This window comes from Zea mays, chromosome 6 (genome assembly GCF_902167145.1).
Source record: "Zea mays cultivar B73 chromosome 6, Zm-B73-REFERENCE-NAM-5.0, whole genome shotgun sequence".
NCBI classification, from domain to species: Eukaryota; Viridiplantae; Streptophyta; class Magnoliopsida; order Poales; family Poaceae; genus Zea; species Zea mays.
Window position 1 is genome coordinate 98427184 of NC_050101.1, and position 22177 is coordinate 98449360.

Consider the following 22177-nt stretch of genomic DNA (forward strand, 5'->3'; position numbering starts at 1 on the left):
GTTCGTTTCCTGGTTCTTCAGTAGTAGTTTTGCTGCTCTTTGGTTTGGTTTTCTTTCGGTTGTCTGAGTTTCGGCGTGAGGTTTGCAAACGCTTAGACCCTATTCGGTTTGAGAGGGATTAGCAGGGATCGAGAGGATTAAATCTTTTTATATTAAAAATTAAATATAGATGGATTTAATCCTCTCCCATCATTCTCAATCCACTTATAACCGAGTAAGCTCTAACTGCCCCAAAATGTCATTCCTAATGTTGTCAAAGGTTTAATTCGTTTTTTTCGGTTTAACGCTAAAAGACCGGAGGCTCCGGCAGTAAAACTCTAAAAAAGGAAGAGAGAGAAGGTGCACAAAAACGCAATTGTTTTGCACATAGCCCTGTTGCAACAGATGCTGTGAAATGCTCACCAGGTTTCCCACAACCCTACTACTCTTACTCTTAGGCTCTTCTAATGCATCTGAACTGATCTACAGCTGATCCGAAATCCAAAATCTTTGGGTCCATGCCATGGTCCAAGAGGACACTATCTGCAGACTGTCTCCAGCAACGTCCTCTATATACATCATCTATATCCGTTCTTTACAGTCTTCTCTAAAAGATTTCATCTCCTATATCTACTTTCTCTCCAACAACGTCCTCTAAATCACGTCCTCTATATATAAATACCTATATTAAAGACATTTTTAATTTTTTAATTTTTGTACATACGTATTTGTCATACTCTCAAATGTATTGTACATATTTTAGTTTTATTAAACCGGTTGTTTAAAGTATTCAAATAGATAGAGAACCGTTTAGAGAAACTCTACATATAGAGGATCCAACAGTGTTCTCTAAATTTAGAGGACCGTTTAGAGGACGTTGCTGGAGGGAGTAGCACGGGCGGAGCCAGGTGTAGACCAACCTGGGCTCTGGCCCCCCCTTGCCGCAAAAAAAAACCCAGGTAGATATAAAAAAATCAAAGTATAAACTACATGGCCCACGGGCCGAGGATGTCTGATGCCAAGCTGTTGGCTTTACGGGCCTTACGGCCTCGCCGCTGGCGGCTGGCACTTCAGTTCTAGCCTTCCAGGCAACAGCATCGCACACTCTCTCTTCTCCGCCAAACTCCAAGGCTCCAAGCCGTTTTCCGTCCGTGCGAGTGTGCGACCGTGCCGCCGTCGAATCGTCGCTCTCAGTTTCAGCACTCAGCAGTCACCACCTCGCGCACGCTGTCAATTCAAACACCCCGGCGCTATTCAGGTTAGGCATGCTCTAATTTCTCTTCTCCTTATTTTGATTCGATTTTGCTCAGTACGGTAGTCTATATCTCTAACCTGAACCCTAGTTACCAGTTTAGATACTGAGTAATTTCTTTTACTTATAGCAATGGTTCAAAAATCCATCCAATCATTTTGCAAAAGAAGAAGGGATGAACCAGAACCAGTTGTTGAGCAACCTATAGTTGTTGCTGCTGGTGCCAATTTTCAGAGGCAAGATGAAGCTGTTATTTTTCGGGGTATCGAATTTTTAGAGCGAGATCCGGCCAAACGCCCACAAATTTGGGAGTATCCAAGCAACCAACAAGATGAAGTACGACGAGCATACTTGATTTTAGGTCCAATGCAACCAAAACTTCAAAGTTATAAGCCATCAGGGCCAACAGGTCATCAGCGGCGTTTTCAGTACCATTGGTTTAGTCAATTTCCCTCTTGGTTGGAATATTCAGAGAGCATTGAACGTGCTTATTGTCTTTATTGCTTTGTTTGTAGCAAAAACATAAATAAAAGGAGTGGTTTTGATGTCTTCACAGCACAAGGTTTTGATAGTTGGAAAAAAGTTCATGATGGGAAAAAATGTGCATTCCTGGCTCATATAGGATCTGATCCTTGCTCAGTTCACAATAATGCAGTGAAAGAATGTCAAACCTTGTTGAATCAACCAAATCACATAGCAAATCTGTTTTTGGTGACAAGTGACCGGGAGAAAGAAAGAAATCGTCTAAGGCTCAAGACATCAATTGCGGCTGTTAAGTGGTTGACATTTCAGTCTTGTGCTTTGAGAGGTCATGATGAGACAACAGGATCAAAAAACAGAGGCAATTTCATTGAAATGGTAAAACTTCTTGCAGAATTTAATCCTGAGATTGCAGGTGTCGTTTTGGAGAATGCTCCACTCAATGCCAAATATACATCACCTGATATTCAAAAGGAGATCTTGAGTGTTATTGCAATGGAAATTAGAAAGCATATTCGTGATGAAGTTGGGGATGCGAAGTTCTCAATTCTTGTAGATGAAACATGTGATGTATCCAAAAGAGAGCAAATGGCTCTTGTTCTCAGATTTGTTGATAAAGATGGTGTTTTACAAGAAAGGTTCTTTGATTGTGTTCATGTAACAAACACTAGAGCACTGACACTGAAACAAGAATTGTCTCATGTATTGGCAATCCATTCCTTTGATATACAAAACCTTCGAGGCCAAGGATATGATGGTGCTAGCAACATGAAGGGAGAATTGAATGGTCTGCAGGCACTTTTTCTTAGAGAATGTCCGTATGCATACTACGTTCATTGCTATGCCCATCGTTTACAACTTGCTCTTGTTGCTGCAGCAAAAGATGTGGTGCCTGTTAGCCAATTTTTTCAGAAGCTGTTGTTTATCGTGAACACAGTTGACTCATCATCCAAGCGTCACGATGAGCTTCATGATGCTCAAATGGTTGAACTTGCACGCTTGTTAGCTATTGACGAGCTTGAGACCGGTAAAGGAGTGAATCAGATCCGCTCATTGAAACGTCCAGGAGAGACAAGGTGGGGTTCACACTTAGGCTCTATTTCATCCCTTATTGACATGTTCCATGTTGTCAGTTCAGTTCTACAAAACTTAGCTGCAGATTCATCTGCTGGTGCAAACCGGGCCGATGGAGATACTTCTTTCAACTATCTAATATCATTTGATTTTGTATTTGTTCTATGTATGATGAGGGATATATTAGATATCACTGAATATCTTGGTCAAGCTTTACAGAAGAAAACACAAGACATAGTAAATGCTATCCGTCTTGTGCATTCAACAAAAATCCTTCTTGAACAAATGAGATCAGACAATGGTTGGGAAACGTTTATTTGCAAAGTTGTTGACTTCTGTATGAATCATGGAATTAGCATACCAAACTTTGATGAAATATATATATTGCGCGGTGGTCGTGCTCGTCGTCAGCCTGATCATTTTACCAATGATCATTATTTCAGAGTTGAAGTTTTACGGGCAACAATTGATACTCAACTGACTGAACTGAATCTAAAATTTAATGAGAAGGTGATGGATCTTTTATCTATTAGTGTCAAATTGGTACCAAAAAATGGATTTACCTCTTTTCAGGCAAGTGATGTGTGCAGCATGGTGGAGAAGTACTACCCAGCAGATTTCACCCAACAAGAGAGGATTGGATTAGAGTGCCAATTGAATCATTTTGTTGCTGAAGCTTCTAACAGTGAAGATATGGAAAATATTGCAACCTTAGCTGACCTTTGTCGATGCCTTGTTTCCTCAGGACGTCATAGGGTTTTCAACTTGATTGATAGATTGGTTCGCTTACTTGTTACTCTTCCTGTTTCAACTGCTAGTGCTGAGCGTGCTTTTTCTAGCTTGAAGATAATCAAGACAAGGTTGCGGAATAAGATGGAAGATGAGTATCTTGCTAATAGTTTACTAGTACATATAGAAGGAGGAATCGTGGGAAACTACAGCTATGATGATATAATTAATGATTTTAAGGATCTTAAGGAGAGAAAAGTGGTGTTCTAACATGTGTTTAAGCTAGTATAATGACATGCTTGTATTTTGGTATATTCAAGTAAAATGCTTTACTATGTACTCATACACTCATTATCAATATTATATTATTACAACAGAATTTTTGCCTTTTCTTCCACTGTAATTAGCTTTGTTTTGTGTCCAAAAGCTTTGATTGCCCCCCCTTCACTCGGTTGCTGGCTCCGCCACTGGGGAGTAGAGGACGTCCTCGTCCTCTAAATTTAGGGTACAGGACCCTTTAGAGAGTCTTGTTGGAGCCGGTCCCTATGGACAATGCAGAACATGGAGTGCTTGTGTAAGCAAGCAAGTCCCTCTGCTAAACCCTTTTAGACCAATCTAGCAATGATCCCTTTACTTTGTCTGCAAAATGGTAAGGCGACAGGCATATTTAGAACCCTTCTGTTTACAAGTTTAAGCTATTTTGAATCGACTGACGGTAAATCCTAGATCTGCTATAAGAAGAAGGAACGAACTAAAAACTGGAGCTGTTTAAGACACTGTTTGTTTCATATTATAATATCTCCATATTATATAATTTAGCACAAATAATCCAGTAGGTAAACAAACACCTAGATTATGGGTTTAGATTATGATAATCTCATAATCTCCTCGAGGGTAGCTTATTTGAGATTATTTTAGCAAAAGATCCATTACCAATGGTTATGTAAATAGAATTTACAATATATATCATCCTTCTTTTATGAGCTCAAATAAACAAACAAGAATATTGTTGTCTTTATGAATAATCTACATTTATATAATCTAAACTATCAAACAACTACATATAAACTAGATTATCACTACACCAAAATAGTATACTTCCTACAACCTAAACCCTAGGAAGTTAGCCATAAACTCTAGGAAGTTAGCTAAACTCTCGGAAGTTAAGCCATCCCGTCGGAAGTTTGACTCTCAGAAATTTTTTGTCGGAAGTTAGCTTAACTTCCTACAACCCTCTAGGAAGTTAGCTAACTTCCTACAGCCAAAGAAGCCTCTCGGAAGTTAGTAGGTTCTCGAAAGTTAGTAGCTTCACGCCGTCAACGCCGTCAGCTGACTAACTTCCTACGGCTGACTATAGCCCTAGGAAGTTAACAGCTAACTTCCTACGGCCCAGTTGGCCTCTAGGATGTTAATTGGACCAACATTAAAAATATTTTTATTTTTATTTTACACCACATTCCAAAACATAACAAATATATAAACAACTATATCACAACATATTTTCACATAAAACATCTCACACACAATCACATAACAACATTTAAATCTATAGTCTCATCAATTACACCACAAAAGTCTCATCTATAGCCATAAGACACATCTCATCCAGTCATAATAAGAGATAATATCTCATACATAGTCGTGTTGGAAGTTCTCGCATAGCTTCAAGAAGTTCTCGCACAGCTTTGTCTTGTAGTTGCTGCTCGTGCCCCCCGGACCACTGCCTTGGCCTCCTCCTGCTGGCGCCACAGCAGAAGATGGATTTTTCGCTGGCATGCTTGCGCTGATGGTTGCGATGAGATCACGCAACAAGTCGCTGGCTTGCTTGATCTGGTCAAAATTGCCTTCCAGCTCGATGTTCTTTAGGTTGGGGTTAGACTCGTGGTCGCGGATGGATAGCTTGACGCCTGTAACTCTGCTTAGTGTTGACCCCACCCTTGTCGATTATGCAACCGGCCAGAGAGGCGTCCACACTGATCTTTCAATATATGAGATAAAATAAAATACACAAACATCTAAATCGTATATTCAGGCATATTAGAGTAACAATATAAACAAAGCATAATACCATATAATAAAATAATATTTGAATCTACTCTTACAAATACTTCGAACACTAAAAAAGAATTTCCATTTAATTCAAACACCACCTTGTAACATGTCTATACTAAATGCACCAAAGCAAGAGTGGAATGAACATCGATATGTATGGTACTCATCTAACATCTTAATTAAGTAACCAGAGGGGAAAAAGCAAGTTGATCTAGTGAGATATATTGAAACAGAGAAGCTTATATATCACGATTTAGTGTTACTATTCAAGTATTCCATATATCTTTGGCATATAAAATGAAACTTCCAGATAATTGATTTGTTGTAAGAAGAGTGAAAAAAAGATACAGGTTACCGTTCTGATGTTATTTCGGGTAGGTTAAGACTATAACCTGAAAAACTTGGTGCAAGGCTTCGATTTGCTTGATAGACCAGTTTGAAATGACTCTGTGTCTGTAGCATAAAATTAATTACATTTTCTCATGTGTTAGAAGTTTGCATTGTAGTTATCCTGCAGAAAATAGCTATTATACAGTCGAAAAAAGATTGATAAGGTTTCTACACAGATAAATACCATGTGTCTGCATGTTTCTTCTTGTTCATTGAACTGATGAACTGCCAAATTGAATTTTTATTAATATTCAAGATCCACAAGGTGGCTTCATTCCCATATATGCTTCAGATTACTATTTCTTCCGTAAAAAACTGTCTCTTTTTAACAGAATACATCTACAACTGTCTCTTTTTAACAAAATACATGTAAATGATGTTTCCAGACTTTTAGTTCTAGAACTAATTTTAGTGTACCAAAATTGTCGTGAGGCACATACAGGTTGGGAGATTTCTCCTTGTTGGTTGAACTGGTGAATTGTCCAATTACATCGATCAAGATTCAAGAGGCAAAAGGTGCTTTGACTTCCATATATGCTTCAAATTACCATTTCTTCTCTAAATAACTTTCCTCTTTTCAACAACATACATCTAGATGAGCCCCATACTATCACACTATCTGAACTCTACTATGAGTTCTAAACTATTTTTTACTACATTACTATTTTATGAGGCACATAGTCCTAACTATATTTGGGAACACGCAGGCTTTGTCACCATTATGTACTTACTTAGTACTAATGTTTTTACTTAAGAGGGGTAAGTTTCTCAAATAAGAATATGTTATTGTGCTCCTTACCTGTTAGCACTGGTGAAGTTTTTTATCAGTAGCTAGAAAAAAATGTGTATAGCTTCGGCATAGGTAGCAGATATAACTGTGATACATTCCTTCAGATTTCATTGTATTCTTTTGATCCATCTTCAAGCCACATACAACGCTAGCCTTTAAGGTCCAAGTGAGTAGTCAAAGTTAAGAGAGTAACAGACTAACATCCTAAGTATAGAGGGGGTTCAATTTTGGTGGCAGTAAGCTATCATTCCACCAATCCACGCATCACTTGAAGCAAGCAAGAAAATCTCTAACCCTCCAGGCCCCACTACCAGTCCCCTACCACAAACACCCCGGATGTGCATCTCATTGCGCGCATAAGCATAATCAAATGACCAACCAGAACACTCTCGCTCTGCTCCCATGGTACACACGTAAATCCAGTCGACGAAACACTTCTCGCAAGGAGCGAGGGCAACCAACATCAAGTAGAACCAAAACAATCGAGGCGGATAGCGGACAGGACTAGTGGGATAGCGATGCCTCACCTTTGTAGCGCTTCCCGGCGGCTGCAACCCCGTTCGTCGTCTCCGGCCGGGACCTCTTTCAGGCCGTGACGATTCCCTCCATGCCCAGCCTAGCCTCGCGTCCAGTTGTAGAGGCGCACCGGAACCCTAGCCCCCCGATCTGATTCGCTACGAGGTCGGAAGCAGAGAAGTGAAGGAAGACTGCTAGGTTGTTGTTTGGTTTCTTTATCAAAAACAGAGATCGGGTCTTGGGCCTCGATGAAGCAGGGCGGTGGCGGCCGACATCTTCGAGTTGGAGAAGAGAGCGACGGGTGTTGGAGAAGAAAGGATGAACGATGGAAAGATAACGTTAAATTCGTAGATTAGGATAAAAATATTACTTCCTAGAGTAAAGTCATAGGAAGTTACTTAACTTCCTAGAGGTTGTACATATACTCTAGGAAGTTAGCGGCTCGTTTGACTGGTCAAAAGCTAAAAGATAACATCCTAGAGTAGGTCGTAGGAAGTTAGCTGGGGCAGCTAACTTCCTAGAGAAGGTCGTAGGAAGTTAGAAGGGGCGGCTAACTTTATAGAGAAGGACGTAGGAAGTTAGCAGCTCCTGCTAACTTCCTAGAGTATGCCGTAGGAAGTTAGCGACTTGTTTGACCACACGCGGTAGTCGACATGTGAAAGCTAACTTTCTACAACTTTTATAAAATACCGTAGGAAGTTATGTTTATTTCCTAGAGCTACCAATTGCCTCTCGGAAGTTATTTATTTCCTACTGTTTGTTATAAAAGCTGTAGGAAGTTAAAAAACCGTAGGAAGTGTATGATTTTGGTGTAGTGTATAATTTAAATTATATAATTTAGATTATATAATCTATAAGTTGAAACAAACAGCCTCTAAGTCTTCCGTCGTTCGATCAGAATTGTTTCAGAGATAAGGAAAGGAGTCAACGGTCAAGTGAAGTGTGTTCTGCATAACAACTCTGGTTGTAGGAAAACGTACCAAATAGAAATTCATTGTTGAAACCAAATACTGCCGCATGCTCGTTCAACATTTTGATGGTTGAGCCCACCGGGAATAAAGCTGGAACAGTATTATGTCAGAATAGACTAATAGTGCATCACTCTATTGGGATGATAACGCGCACATGCATTCATTCTGTGATTATGGTTGGATTTAAACAAATATAATTTAACGTTTTCACTTACCCATTACATTACAAATATGTTAACTAAACATCACCTAGAGCAAAACCACCCTACTCATTACATTACAAATATGTTAACTAAACATCACCTAGAGCAAAACCACCCCCTCAACGTTTCTATCCCCTGAGAATGGGTTCGTAGCATCGACAACAACAATAGAATCCAGACTTTCTGAATCCTAGACAACTCTCTCTAGTATGGGTGCGGTTTCTCGGTGTCCAGAATCTCCTGTTCTTGCAAGTCAACTGCTCCTGATATCTATGGAGAGTAAATACTTGTCGAGGACATATCCTATGAAATCATTTATTTAATGCAAACGTGCAATTAACCATCCAGAACATCTAATTTATACCCACCGGTTTCATATGGAAGTAGGTAAATATGAAATAGGTACTATGTTTCAGGTGGAAAGGGTTAAATGTAAAATAACAGTCACCACTAGATCTGGATCGTATGCACCGGATCGCTTGATCTACATATAATTTATGCATTGTTTATGTAATATATTAAAATAGATTTACTCCATTGTTTTATGTAATGATTGCTTAGAATTAATTTAATTTTAGTCTTTTAATAACTACTATTAAAATAGGTTAGATCTAGTACGTAGATATTCTTTTTTCGTGTATATAATCTACTCATTGTTTATATACACTACAGGAATTCACTTAATTCCCGTCGGTTTCAGGCCGACAGGCGTCCCTTGTCGGGGATACGGTTATCCCCGTCGGCGGCTGACGGGAATAATTAATTCCCGTCGGCTAGACAGTGGCCGACGGGCATTAAGGCTAATTCCTGTCGGTTTTGCTGGCCGACGGCCGTCACATATTAATTCCCGTCGGTTCCCCAGGCCGACGGGAGTTATTAATTAATTCCCGTCGGCCCTACGTGGCCGACGGGAATTAACTGGGCCGACGGGAGTTAGTAATTAATTCCCGTCGGTTCGACCATAGCCGACGGGAATTAACTGGGCCGACGGGAATTACTCTATACTGCTACAAAACAGCAATAAATTATGTCACTATTTCTGCACACATAACATATATCAAACATAATATAAATCACATATAACAGCCACATTACAAACACATGTAGAGATACGACATCCACAAACACATGCATTTAGACATAAACACTTGCATTTATAATTAAAACATCCACCAACGTGTACGACATAGTATTCAAACATAACATCCACCAACATCAAACAACGAGTACGACATAGTACTGAAACATAACATCCAAGATTTATTTGTGCTGCTCATCCTGGTACATACAACTCAAGATTTATTTGTAAATATGTAAATAAATTTATTTGTACAAGATATGTTACCTCATCTCCATGTACCGCGCTCAACAGCTCTCGACGTCTGCTGCTGCTCGAAGAACTGCCCTGAAAAAGGCCCAGACCCTTGAACAACCCTTTCACTGACTTCTTTGATTTTGGCGGCATCCTGCAGAAAAATAAGAAATTATTCATTAGTGCATCAAAAATGACATAATACTTAAAATATAAACAAATGAAATAACAAAACAACTTTACTTGTTAAATATCATCAAAATCAGGATCTATTTGTTCTCTTCTATGCAGAGGTCGCCATGTAACTTTTCTCCTAACAGGTTGTCTTCTCCGTCTCTCGGGAAAAGTTAAGTCGTTAACGTCTGCGACTAGTGAATCTAATGCCGGTGCAGGATCAATATGAAAACTAGTTGGCAACTCTTCTTCTTGAAACACCTCATCAACCTGCTCAAGGTGACCAATTTGATATTCGTCCTCACCAGGAGTGTATAGGCGTTCGCGGGGATTTACATTGTACACAACCCTCCATTTAGACAACTTTTTGCATGGATATGTCGAGAAATAAACTTGGTCTGCTTGATGGGCAAGGATATACGTGTCGTGTCCTTGAAGCAATTTCTCATGTTGGATCTGTGTCATCCCAAATTCGGTCCTATAATACTTCGGGTCATACCATTTACACTCAAAGAAAACTAGCGCTAAAGGCTTATTTCCAGCAAATGTAATCTCGATTATATTTTTGATTTTCCCGTAATAGCAGGCTTCGTGTCCTTCCATGTCGGTTGCCCTAGTAACGACTCCACTATTTTGAGTGGCGGCCATAGGATGACTTGATTCGAAAATGCTTCAATGAAAGCGATATCCATTGACGTCGTAACGTCCATAGCTTTTGGCAGTTACGCTTCCAATAGATAACTGACGTAAGTCATCATTCAAATTCATTTCCTCCCCCAAACTGTCAATCATGCCACAAAGCATTAGCAAATTCTGTAATATTAGTTAAATGAAATTAGCTCTCGGAGCCACATAATTAAGACTTACACGGTCCCGAAGCCACATAATGAAATTAGGTCGCCCATGCATACCATCGCGTCGCAATTTGTCTATGTCTCTCGCTGTTGGCCTACCGAGACACCTCATGTTTTGTTCATCAAACTCGCTGTCAAATATTATTGTATGACATGAGATATTTGATAACATAAACTAATTCACATATGAACAGTTTAAGAAAACAAGTCTTACACAAAGTATTTCTCCACCTCAGGCATATTTGTGAACATGTACAGTAAAGCAGACTTCCGTTCTTCCATATTGAGGTGATATGCCTTGGGTGGACCAACGGCTTTGCCGTTTGTCTGAAAAATCGAAAGATCACTACACGGAGGCATCTCTCGTTCATCATCATGGTACCTTTTCTTTCGAGCAAATACATTATGTTCTTCTGCAAAGTAACAACTTGTGAAGTGTGTTACCTCCTTTAGTTTAAATTGTTTCGCAATACATCCTTCAACTCTTGCCTTATTGCCCACCATTGCTCTAAGCTTCTTTAATGCTCTTTCTATATGAAACATCCACCTATACTGAACAGGACCACCGACCTTAGCCTCATATGGAAGATGTATAAAGAGATGCTGCATAGGATTGAAGAAACCCGGTGGAAATATTTTTTCCAATTTGCACAAAAGCACCGGTGCCTCTTTCTCCAGCTGTTCCATCACATCTCTTCTGATTTCTTTAGCACACAACTGTCTGTAGAAATAGCTAACTTCAGCTAACGTTTTCCACACAGCTTCGAAAATGTACCCACGAAACATTACAGGCATGAGCCTCTCCATAATTATGTGGAAGTCATGGCTCTTCAGTCCATTCATCTTCATTGTCTTCAAGTTCACAGATCTTCTAAAACCAGCGGCATAACCATCTGGGAATTTAATATCCTTCATCCACTTCATCACTTCTTTCCGTTGCTTAGATTTCAGACAATAGTCAACTTTTGGTTTGCCTCCGTTTTCTCTAAGCACTAGGGTTGGACGATCACATATCACTGCTAAGTCCATGCGTGCCTTGTCATTGTCTTTCGTTTTATCAGGGAAATCCATGCATGTATTTATGAGGGCTTGGCAAAAGTTACTCTCTTGATGCATGACGTCGATGTTGTGCATCAAAAGGAAGCTCCCACAAGCCACATATGTGAGTCCAGTTATGATCCTCACCAAAACCTTGATACCTTTTCCCACTCTCGTCTAGGACAAGTTTCATATGCTCTTCTGTAATTTCTATCCCACTACGTCGCTTGGGCGGTCCCTTCGTGACGATGGTGCCCTTCCTAAATTCCTTTCTCTGCCTTCTGAAGGGGTGATTGAAGGGTAGAAAACATCTATGGCAATCAAAGTAAAATATCTTGCCACCAGCACTAAGACGAAAACAATATGTATCTTTAGCACAATAAGGACACGTCAATCTACCATGCACGCTCCATCCAGAGAAAATACCATACGCCATAAAATCATGAACCGAGAACAGATATGCAACACGAAGATTGAATTTCTGCTTCTTGAAGCAATCATAGGCTTCCACACCTTGCCATAGCTTCTTCAACTCTTCAATCAGTGGTTGAAGCATCACATTGAGGCGTACACCAGGATGCTCAGGACCAGGTATAACAAGACATAGGAACATAAACTCATATTTCATGCAAAGAGCAGGTGGAAGGTTGTACGGTATGGCAATGACAGGCCAACATGAATACGACGCAGCGGTCATATTGAACGGCGTGAAACCATCAGTTGCCAAGCCGATACGAACGTTTCTTGCATCGCTGGCAAAATCTGGATCAAATTTGTCAAGAGTCTTCCATGCATCACCATCTGACGGGTGCACCATTAACCCATCTTGTCTGTCCGTACAATCTTTATGCCACCTCATGTGCATAGCGGTCTTCCTCGAGAGAAACAAACGTTTCACTCTAGGAGTGAGAGGCATGTACCGAAGCTGTTTATGTGCAACCTTTGTCACCACCTTCTCCCCCATCTTCATTTACAAGCTCCACGTACCTCGACTTCCCACATTTTAAGCATTTCTGTTCTCTGCCATGTTCCTTCCAAAAAAGCATACAATTGTCTTGGCAAACATCAATCTTCTCATACTTCATACCAAGACCTTCAAGCAATTTCTTGGACTGGTACATGTCTTTCGGCATCTTGTGACCTGTAGGAAGAACCTCGCTAATCAAATCCACAAGCTCCTTGTAACAATTAATTGAGAATGCAAACTTGGACTTGATTGACATCAGCCGGGTCACAAATTCCAGTACGGTCACGTCAGTATGCCCGTGAAGAGGCTCTTCTGACGCTTTGAGTAGGTCGAAGAACTTCTGAACCTCCGGTGTAGGTGAATCATGATGATCTGGTGCCAGTTTAGGCTGCAGATCCTCAAGCATCTGGTCCATCCTATCAACATCATCTTCACCGTCATCAACTTCTACTTCTGCTGCTCGTTCAAGGCGTGACTCCCCGTGGAGATACCAGACCTTATAGCCTGGCACAAAACCATGCGAACACAGGTGTAGCGTGACCTGCCTCTTGGTGTGGCTCGTCATATTTCTACATTTATTGCATGGACACCTAATATTATCTATTTGTGACAAAGCAGCTGCATGGTCCAGAAACATCAGCGTCTTTGCAAACCATTCACTTGTGTGACACCCACCCTTCTTGAAACCTTCATACATCCAATCACGTCTATCACCCATTATTGCGGTTGTGTGTACGAGTAAAGAGTGCGTGTGAGACATTCATGTTTCTACACGTCACACATACATCTATAGGTAAGTAGTAAAACTATATATATATATATATATATACATAAATAACTATATATACACATAAATAACATCAAATTAACATGATATTCATCAATTAACAATATTTGCAAACATCCAATCCATCAAATTAAATTATAATTGCAGAACATCAAATTCATTACCTATAACATCAAATCTATCAAATTGATTAATGCTTGCATAACATCAATTTCATTAAATAATAACATCAAATACATCATATCATATTTACAAAATCAAGTTACAAATAACAAATATCATACATCAAATAATATTAGGTCAAACCATACTAACAAATAACAATATTAAACAAATTATAATCGCATTACAGTTAACTCCCGTCGGCCATAAAAACCGACGAAAATTAAAACATAAACCATTTGTTAAATCAACTATAATAATAGAATTAATTTTTACTTAACATCAAGCCACACATGATATTAAAACTAGCAAGTATAATGCATAAAATCATATGAAAACTAAGAACACTATCAATTAACAATTTTAAACTACTTGATTAGAAAGTTAACTCCCGTCGGCCACAAAAAACCGACGAAAATAATCACATATTAATTAGAAATACGATTATACCTCGGTTGCGGTGGTTGACCGGTGCGTCGAGGCACTGGCGGACGGCGGACGACGGTGGGCTGGGGACGGCGACGCTTGTGGACGGCGACGACTTGTTGAGGGCGGACGGCGTGAGCTAGGGGGCGGCGCAGCTCGGGCGGGCCGTGGGCGGTGTGGGGGCGCTCGAGGCGGGGGCGCGGGTCGGGGCGGCGTCGCGTGGGGCGCTCGGCGGGGGCAGCGGCGGCGCAGCTCGGGCAGGGGCGGGGTCGGCGGCGCGCGGGCAGGCGGCGCAGCGGCTAGGCGCGCGGGCGGGGGCGGCTAGGGGCGGTAGCCCTCGGGGTGGGCGCGACAAGGGGCGTCGGCGCTCGGGGCGGGCGCGGCGGCGCTCGGGGCGGTAGCGCTCGGGGCGGTAGCGGCGGCGCTCGGGGCGGCCGCGGCTACGAGCGGCGGCGCTCGGGGCGGGAGCGGCGGCGCTCGGGGCGGGCTACGCGCGGCGGTGCTCGGCGGGCGCGGCTAGGGGCGGAGGCGGCGGCGACGTAGAAGCCGGCGGCGGTTTGAAGACGAAGGTGAATGAGATCGCGCGTGGCCGCGGCCGGTCTCATAACTGGTTAATTCCCGTCGGCCTGTGACGTGGCCGACGACGTTAAAGTAATCGCCGTCGGCCTGGGATACGGCCGACGGGAGTTAACATAACTCCCGTCGGCTGCTAGTGGGCCGACGGGAATTACTCTATGTCCGTCGGCTTTTGCTCTGACCGACGAGAGTTAGTTTAGCCGACGGGAATCTTTAGAATTCTTGTAGTGATAGTGATTGATTTGAGAATTAATTTAATCTTATATAGTAATTTCAACAGCCCCCTTTTTTCTGCCAGCGTTTTGGCAAAAAAAACTGGACGACGGATTATTTGACGCGGCCAAAAGTTCATGTCTGCTTGTCTCTGCTAAGATCCAAACCTCCTTACGTTTACGCTGTTCAAAATTTTGCTCGGATAAAGCTTGACGAGCGACTACCGGCTCTTTTATTACCCCCTTTCCTGCATGTGTGCGGTTCATATCGAACCAGCCAGTGACCACCTGTGACTGAAAAGGCTTTGAACAGCGACGGTACACAAGTAAAGTTCCATTGCGAAAATAAAATGAGTGGCACTGTCAGACGTTGTAATGAATAATGGCCATGAAGCTGTAGGTTAACTGTAGACCACATTCGTCAAGGTTGGGTTTAAGGTACTACTAATACAGGAGGAGTGGCACTGTAATGACAAGACCAACACTGTCACTCACTCGCTGAGACGCTCACTGATGTCACCAGAGACAGAGAGTACAACTGTACAAGCGCCCTGGCATTGACCTCAGAGCTACTACTCCTAGCCATGGCCGGATGGACGGACAAGCGGCTCATCTTTTGATGCGGAAGGGAAGACCAACGGGAAGGAAGACGAGACGAGACGCAGGGGAAGGGACTAGGGAGAGCGCGTGCGTGCGTAGCCCGCGGAGTGCGGGAGCTCAGCTGCCTGCGCGCTCCACTCTCGGCGGAGATCCCGATCCTGTTGAAGCTGGAGTGACGGACCACCCTACTCGGATGGCGTGGCGTGGTGCGGTAGGGACGTCACTTAGAGCAACTCCAATAGTTCTCTAAATAACTCTCTAAATCTTAAATTTAAGAAGTGAACAGAAAAATGCTTCTCCAATGGTTCTCTAAATAGACTTGCTAAATTTACTTAGTTGCTATTCAACTCTATTTACTCTCCACATTTAGCAACTCGGTAGGAACTCCCTAAATACAGTTGACGTCAATTTCTTCACACTAGCGTGATTATTTTTACCTTTCCCATACAGTGAGATAGCCAGTTATAACACACTCTTTTTTCATTTTCTAGCATAATGAGGTAGCTAGGTCAAACACGTATGACGCAAGTTTCTCCTTCACCGTCGAACCTAACTTTCTCATAGGTTGCGTCACCGGACCACCACTCATCCATAATTCATATCGACCGACCTTTTTTCTTCCGCCCTCATATCCTCTGCTCTCAACCTTATTATCAGGCAGATCTCATAGGGACAGGGCCGCTAAAGCTAGATTTAAAATCGAACTACTTCCTAAATATGAGCAACTATTGGAGACTAAGTTATTTTTTACTTCCAATAGCTATTTAGCAACTTGCTAAACATGATTTTAGCAAGCTATTTTTTAGAGAACTACTGGAGAAGCGGGCCCTGTCAGTCTTAATGCAAACAAAAATCCATGGCGGGCGGTCAGTAAAAGGACGAGCAGGAAAGTTTCACGCAGTTGCATGCCGCGCGCGGCGGCATTTCTTTTCCGGCGCGCAAAAAGGCACGGCGTTATCGGTACTAGTGCGCCAAGAAATATGGCCCGATTTTTTTTAGGCTAGCACGGACTAAAAATAGAAGCTTAAAACATGATGTCATACAAAATAATATATGACAGTCTAGCATGGTGTAAAGACGGGTTTAGAACGGACCCAAAATTCCAATCCATCGAGCTCTAGTGCTGCCCGCACTTATGAATCGGACTTGGACCAGCACGACCAATAAATCTATATTATTTAATTTATTTAATTCAATAAACAATAGACTTTATGTAATAATGATATTTGGAATTTATATGATTAAATGATGTCAGCATTAATTTTATGTGGTTATAATATTTGAATTTTATGTGATTTAAATATATGAGCCGAGTTTAGACCAGTATGACCAACAAAGGCACGATGTGTTTTTATAGCTAGGACTTAGGATAGACTACTTTGAACTTACGTGACATCGTCCAAAAGTTTTTTTAAGCCTTCTAGACGGGTTGTTTGACCCGAAACATAATGGGCCGGACCGGTCCAATTCTAAACCCGACCTGAACTGATGGCTTCCCGGCCTTCTGCCTCCCCTAGTCCCCTGGCAGGCTGGCTCACCAACTCCAACAACTTCGCCCTCGCCCTCTTCAGTCTTCACTCTCCGTCCCTCCCACTGACCCACCCACTGCGCCGCGCCGGGGGGACCCGTGGCCGCCGGCCGCGCCCCACGCGCGAGCAATAGAGAACCGACCAACCTGGGGTATCTGCCACCACTCCGCTGCGCTTTTTGACGCCCGCCCTAGCTCTACCCCTTAGGCTGAGTCCAGTGCACAGCCTCCCTCTCGCCCCTGCCACGTCAGCTCTCGCCTCCACTCTCGCCTCTGCTGCTCCAGTGCACAGGCTGCAGCAGACTACAACCTCAGGCTATAGCACACGTGGACCAATCAGAAGCCGCCACCTCACTGTCGCCCCTCGCTCTCGCCCGCGAAGACGCCATCGCCAACACGTCGCCCCGCTCTCGCCTGCCTATCGTCGGACGGTGGCAGTAGCACCCGCCAGGTCGCTCTCGCCCGCCTCCCGCCCCGCTCTCGCCTGGGCGCTATCGCCGTCACTATAGCTGGCACCAGCCTTACCACACCCCAGCGGCCCCTGCCCCGCACGCCGTCCTCCCTCCCGCCTGCGTCGCCAGGTCTCGGCGACGCAATTATTGCCGCAGCGAAGCGACAGGTGTGGCGTCAATGGGGTGGGTCTGACCCTGACTGCCCCCATCCATCCGTCGCCTACTTGTCGCGTACTAGCTAGCTCCGGGTGGAGTGGAGCTAGCTAGTCATGGCAGCCATCATCATAGCCGTAGAGCCATAGCCACACTTGTCGCTCGTCATCAAGAGCTGCCGAGATAGTTGCGGCAGCAGGCAGCACAGTGCCGCTCCGTCCGTCCACGGGCTGTGGCTGTGGTGTGCACACATATGCGCCGCCGCCGCTGCCGCTGCCGCCGCCTTGTCGTTTGCCCTGTCGCGGCTCTGCTCGGCTGCGTGGGCTAGTTTACAGCCGGAGTTGTACTTCGCGTTCGCGGCGGGGGGAAGGAGGGGGGGAGTAAAGAATCGGAGGCGCGCGCGGATTGGATGCTGTGCGTGCGCGCGGAGGACGCGCTGGCCGCCGCTGCAGCCGCGGCCGCAGCGTCCGACAAGATGCGCTCCGTGACCCTGTCAGTCCCTCTTTGTTTCTCTCTCCGCCGCTAGCATGGGCCACTGCAAGCTCGCAACTTGCAAGTGTGCTTCATCCCACCCGTCGGTTCTTGGAGTCCGCCCAAAGTTGGCTCCTTTCATCTTGTGCCGTGTGCAGGGGCGGGACGATCCAGAGGGCGGTGCGGAGGATGGCTGGCGGCGCCGGCCGGAGGAGACCCCACGCCTTGGCGGACTCGGGGACCGCCGACTCGTCGGCGTCAGCATCGGCCAGCTGCTCCGGGGTTGGTTCTCGCTTCCCTGATGATCAAAGCCTCCCCTTTACATTTTCTTCCGCCTTCGCATGCGATAAATCGTCGCTTTTCCCTTGTGCTAGTTCTTCACTGTATGTACTCGTGGAGTTGTCACTTTCCTGCCTCGGATGTATCGTCCGATGGAAGGCTCGTTTCTCGCATTGGTTCCCAAATTGTTCCAGGTGATTTGTGAAATCTGATGGCAACTGCGTCTTGTGATTTCTTTTGTAGGATGATATCAGCAGCACTGGTAGTGCCAAGAGGGAAGCGGTACAAAGGTGCACCATGCATCGGTACAGATCGCAGCTAGAGCAGGAAGTGTGTTTTCCTTGGCTTATGAACTCTACAATTCTGAATTTCGTAGCATGCTGTTTTCAGTTGAAAGGATCCCGCTTTGTTTCGAGCTGTGATGGGCTCTGTTCCTCTTAAATGGAAGCTGGCTGATGTTGGCCGTGGTGGGCATGTGGTTATACGAAAGTTGAAAATTGAAGTCCTCTGATGAAATCCATTCTCTAAAATTTGTTCCCTGATTATACGAAAGTTCGTCAAAATCATGTTCATTTTTAACTCATGCCTTCCCATGTGCCTTTAGTTTCATCATTAACAGCACCATTGTAGTTCAAGCAGTTTTCCTTGGGCGCCTTTTCTATGACAGGAGAATATTTTTTTGCAAGTTCAAAAGAACAAAAAAGAAGATATTTCTTGATGTGGTTGTGTACTGACTGTGTAATGCTCTACTCTTGACATACCTGTACAGGTTAACAAATTGCAAAGGCAACTCCAAGAAGAGATTGATTTGCACATGGCGTTGACAGATGCCATTACATATAATGCGGCGCTGATACTTAAGGCATCTATGAAGCTTCCTGACAAGGTGCACACTTTAGATAGAGTATTAATATATCCATTTGATTGTGACACTCATCATGGACCCAGAAATCTTATGATATCCTGTCCCTTTTACAGGCACACGAGCTATTGATTAGCATATCCTCTCTGGAAACCGCTATCACAAAGCTTGAAGAGGATCTACATCACCTGCACTACCAGTTATGTGATGCGAGGAATGAAAGGCTACTTGCAGAAAATAAGCCAGAATGCTTGCTACCTACAGCGTCAGATTGCCAACCTTCTACAGCTTGCGATTGTACAAGGGAAGAGGTAAGTTATCTTCAAATTCAAAGTTCAAATCTATTTTTAAAATCACACCTTTTTTACTATGAAAATTGTGACTGTTTCTTTGTCAATTTTCTATTTAAGCCTGAACAAACATTAAGATATTCGAGATTCAAAGATTATCACCAAGTGGAGGACGGTTTGTCAACTGAACCTGAAGATCAACAAGATGACGAAAAAGACGCCGAAGATGGAGAACATGTATCTCTAAATATGCTGGTAGAAAAGCACCAAGACGTTTCTTTAACTGGACTGTTGGAACACATTTTACACACACTTCATGGAACCTATGAAAATTAAGAGTTGATAAAAATATAATTGCGTCCCTGCAGATGCAAGAGGCATGCTCTATGGAAAATGAAGGCAAAGAAGATCAGAAGATAGATGCATTAACATTTAGTCAGCCCAATTTCAAGAAAAGCGACATGAGTGGAAATTTGTGGAATAATCCAAACCAGCTCTCTGAAGAGATGGTGCGCTCGATGAAAGATATCTTCCTTCATTTATCTGCATCTCCCAAGATATCACGAGAGGAGCCTTTTGCTAATTCATCTTCATCAGCAGAACGTCTATCTGGTTCAACATTGACTACTTTGTCAGATTCATCTATAATCGCCTCAGTGCTGCGGAGTCCTTCGATTGACTGGAACAACGGCGATGGTATTATTGATGATGTTAGAAACTTTGACCCGTACAACGTTAAAGGCAAGGAAGCACGGAGAGACGTTGGGAGCTATTGTTCAGTAGCTGAAGTGTCTTGGATGTATATTGGCAATGAACAACTTGAATATGCATCCGGAGCTCTTAAAAAGTTCAGGTTTCGAGTTAAACACTTGCTTTCAGCTACTGATTGTACTTAAACAAATTGCATGCTGAAAATTTTACAGCTAAAAAGCACTACAGTTTAAGCGGTAGTAAGTATATATTCCATCTTCCTTTTACAGGTTTCTTGTGGAGCAACTATCAAAGGTTGACCCTTCTTGTATGAACTGTGATGAACAGATAGCATTTTGGGTTAACTTGTACAATGCATTAATAATGCATGTAAGTATGTACGATGTATCACCTTTTTTTAGAATGCCTCTAAATTACTTGTTTAGAGATAGAAGTTGATGTTTTCTTTAGTCCATTGTTGTCAAAATAATACGCACCCTGAACACCATGCATGTTTACCTGAACTTTACTAGGCTTATTTGGCATACGGTGTCCCTGAAAATGACATTAAGCTGTTCGCGCTAATGCAAAAGGTTTGACTAAATCCTTTTTGATTCACAACTTTCGCTGAACTCTCGATATACTGTAATTTGACGAGCTAGAGACAATGTGGCAGGCCTGTTACACGATCGGCGGGCAGCCTGTCAGTGCAGCCGAAATAGAGTTTGTGATTCTGAAGATGAAGACACCGGTGCACCGGCCACAGCTCGTATAACTCTGTTCCTCGTTTTTTCAGGTTCCTCTATTCATCATACAAGTTGAACAATCCATCTTACTATTCTTCCTCCTTTCCAGTCCTTGATGCTGGCCCTTCACAAGTTTAAAACGTCAGAGAACCTCAGGAGATATTCAATCGATGGCACTGAGCCTCGCGTCCTCTTCGCGCTCTGCTGTGGGATGTTCTCTTCTCCTGCGGTAAGTGACCGAGTAAAAACAATGGGACCCTGTTACAGAAACTAATTATAGGGGCGGGTATGTTCTTGGGATGCTTTCATGTATAGTTGCTGGAGTTAGAAATTTTCTCAGCAGATAGCACTGCATGGCTTGAAGTAACTAACTGAGCATGGATCTAAAGACCGTTTCTTTTCAGAAAATTTGCACACAATAAATTGTGTTTCCAGTGTGCTCTGTCACAATACTTAGCTCTTCACTTCTTCCCTACTCATATTTTGGAAAAAAAATGACAACATCCTATCACCCCAGGTAAGGATCTTCTCTGCTGAAAACGTTCGAGCTGAGCTTCAGGAGTCCATGAGAGACTACATCCGAGCGTCAGTTGGCATAAACGACAAGGGAGAGCTCGTAGTCCCCAAGCTACTGCAGAGCTACGCCAAGGGCATCGTGGAGGACTCCCTGCTCGCCGACTGGATCTGCCGCCATCTGACACTAGACCAAGTCGCCGCGATCCAGGACACGTCGTCGTCGTCGTCGCATAAGCAGCGGCTTCTTGGAGTGCGCAGCTTCAGCGTCATCCCGTTCGACTCGAGGTTCCGGTACCTGTTCTTGTCCAACAACACCAGGTGCCAGAATTGAAACAAGAGTACAAGACTGCATTGCTATGCGCAGACAGCCACAGGAGTGGGTGCTTGACAAGTTGACACTTTTTTCGAGAGCTGAAAATATTAGCTTTTGCTGTACATTCTGTAAATTTTTCCGTTGACTAGGATTCTTCTTTGTACGTAACATTCAGCTAACTTTTTGTACATCAAGCGAACCCAGAATACAAGTGTAGATTCGGTGATGGTTCAGTCTCAGGTTAGTGGCTTGATTACCGCCAAGGAACCCAAAATTACACTGCAAATTCACAGCCAGTAAAAAAAATCTGCATGTTGCACATCCAACAAACTG

General features: G+C 43.3%; 1 protein-coding gene and 1 long non-coding RNA gene across 3 annotated transcripts; one reads left to right on the plus strand and one right to left on the minus strand.

Moving 5' to 3' along the window:
- Window positions 1-4937: 4937 nt before the first annotated feature.
- LOC103629613 (uncharacterized) lies at window positions 4938-7625 on the minus strand. 2 transcript variants are annotated; one of them, XR_554511.4, is made up of 3 exons: window positions 7274-7616; window positions 5959-6019; window positions 4938-5487 (listed from the first exon to the last, which is right to left on the minus strand). It is a non-coding gene; the product is annotated as an uncharacterized lncRNA (long non-coding RNA). The 2 variants fall into 2 exon arrangements; XR_002262732.3 differs by lacking the exon at window positions 5959-6019 and having other exon boundaries at window positions 7274-7625.
- Window positions 7626-17548: 9923 nt separating this feature from the next.
- LOC103629614 (Ternary complex factor MIP1-like) lies at window positions 17549-22077 on the plus strand. The gene is made up of 12 exons (XM_008650699.4): window positions 17549-18169; window positions 18307-18430; window positions 18671-18757; window positions 19197-19313; window positions 19406-19600; window positions 19700-19834; window positions 19948-20432; window positions 20560-20659; window positions 20803-20862; window positions 20946-21038; window positions 21125-21244; window positions 21533-22077. The coding sequence occupies exons 1-12, from the start codon at window positions 18087-18089 to the stop codon at window positions 21860-21862; spliced, it is 1929 nt and encodes a 642-aa protein (XP_008648921.1). The 5' UTR covers window positions 17549-18086; the 3' UTR covers window positions 21863-22077.
- The last annotated feature ends 100 nt before the right edge of the window (window positions 22078-22177 follow it).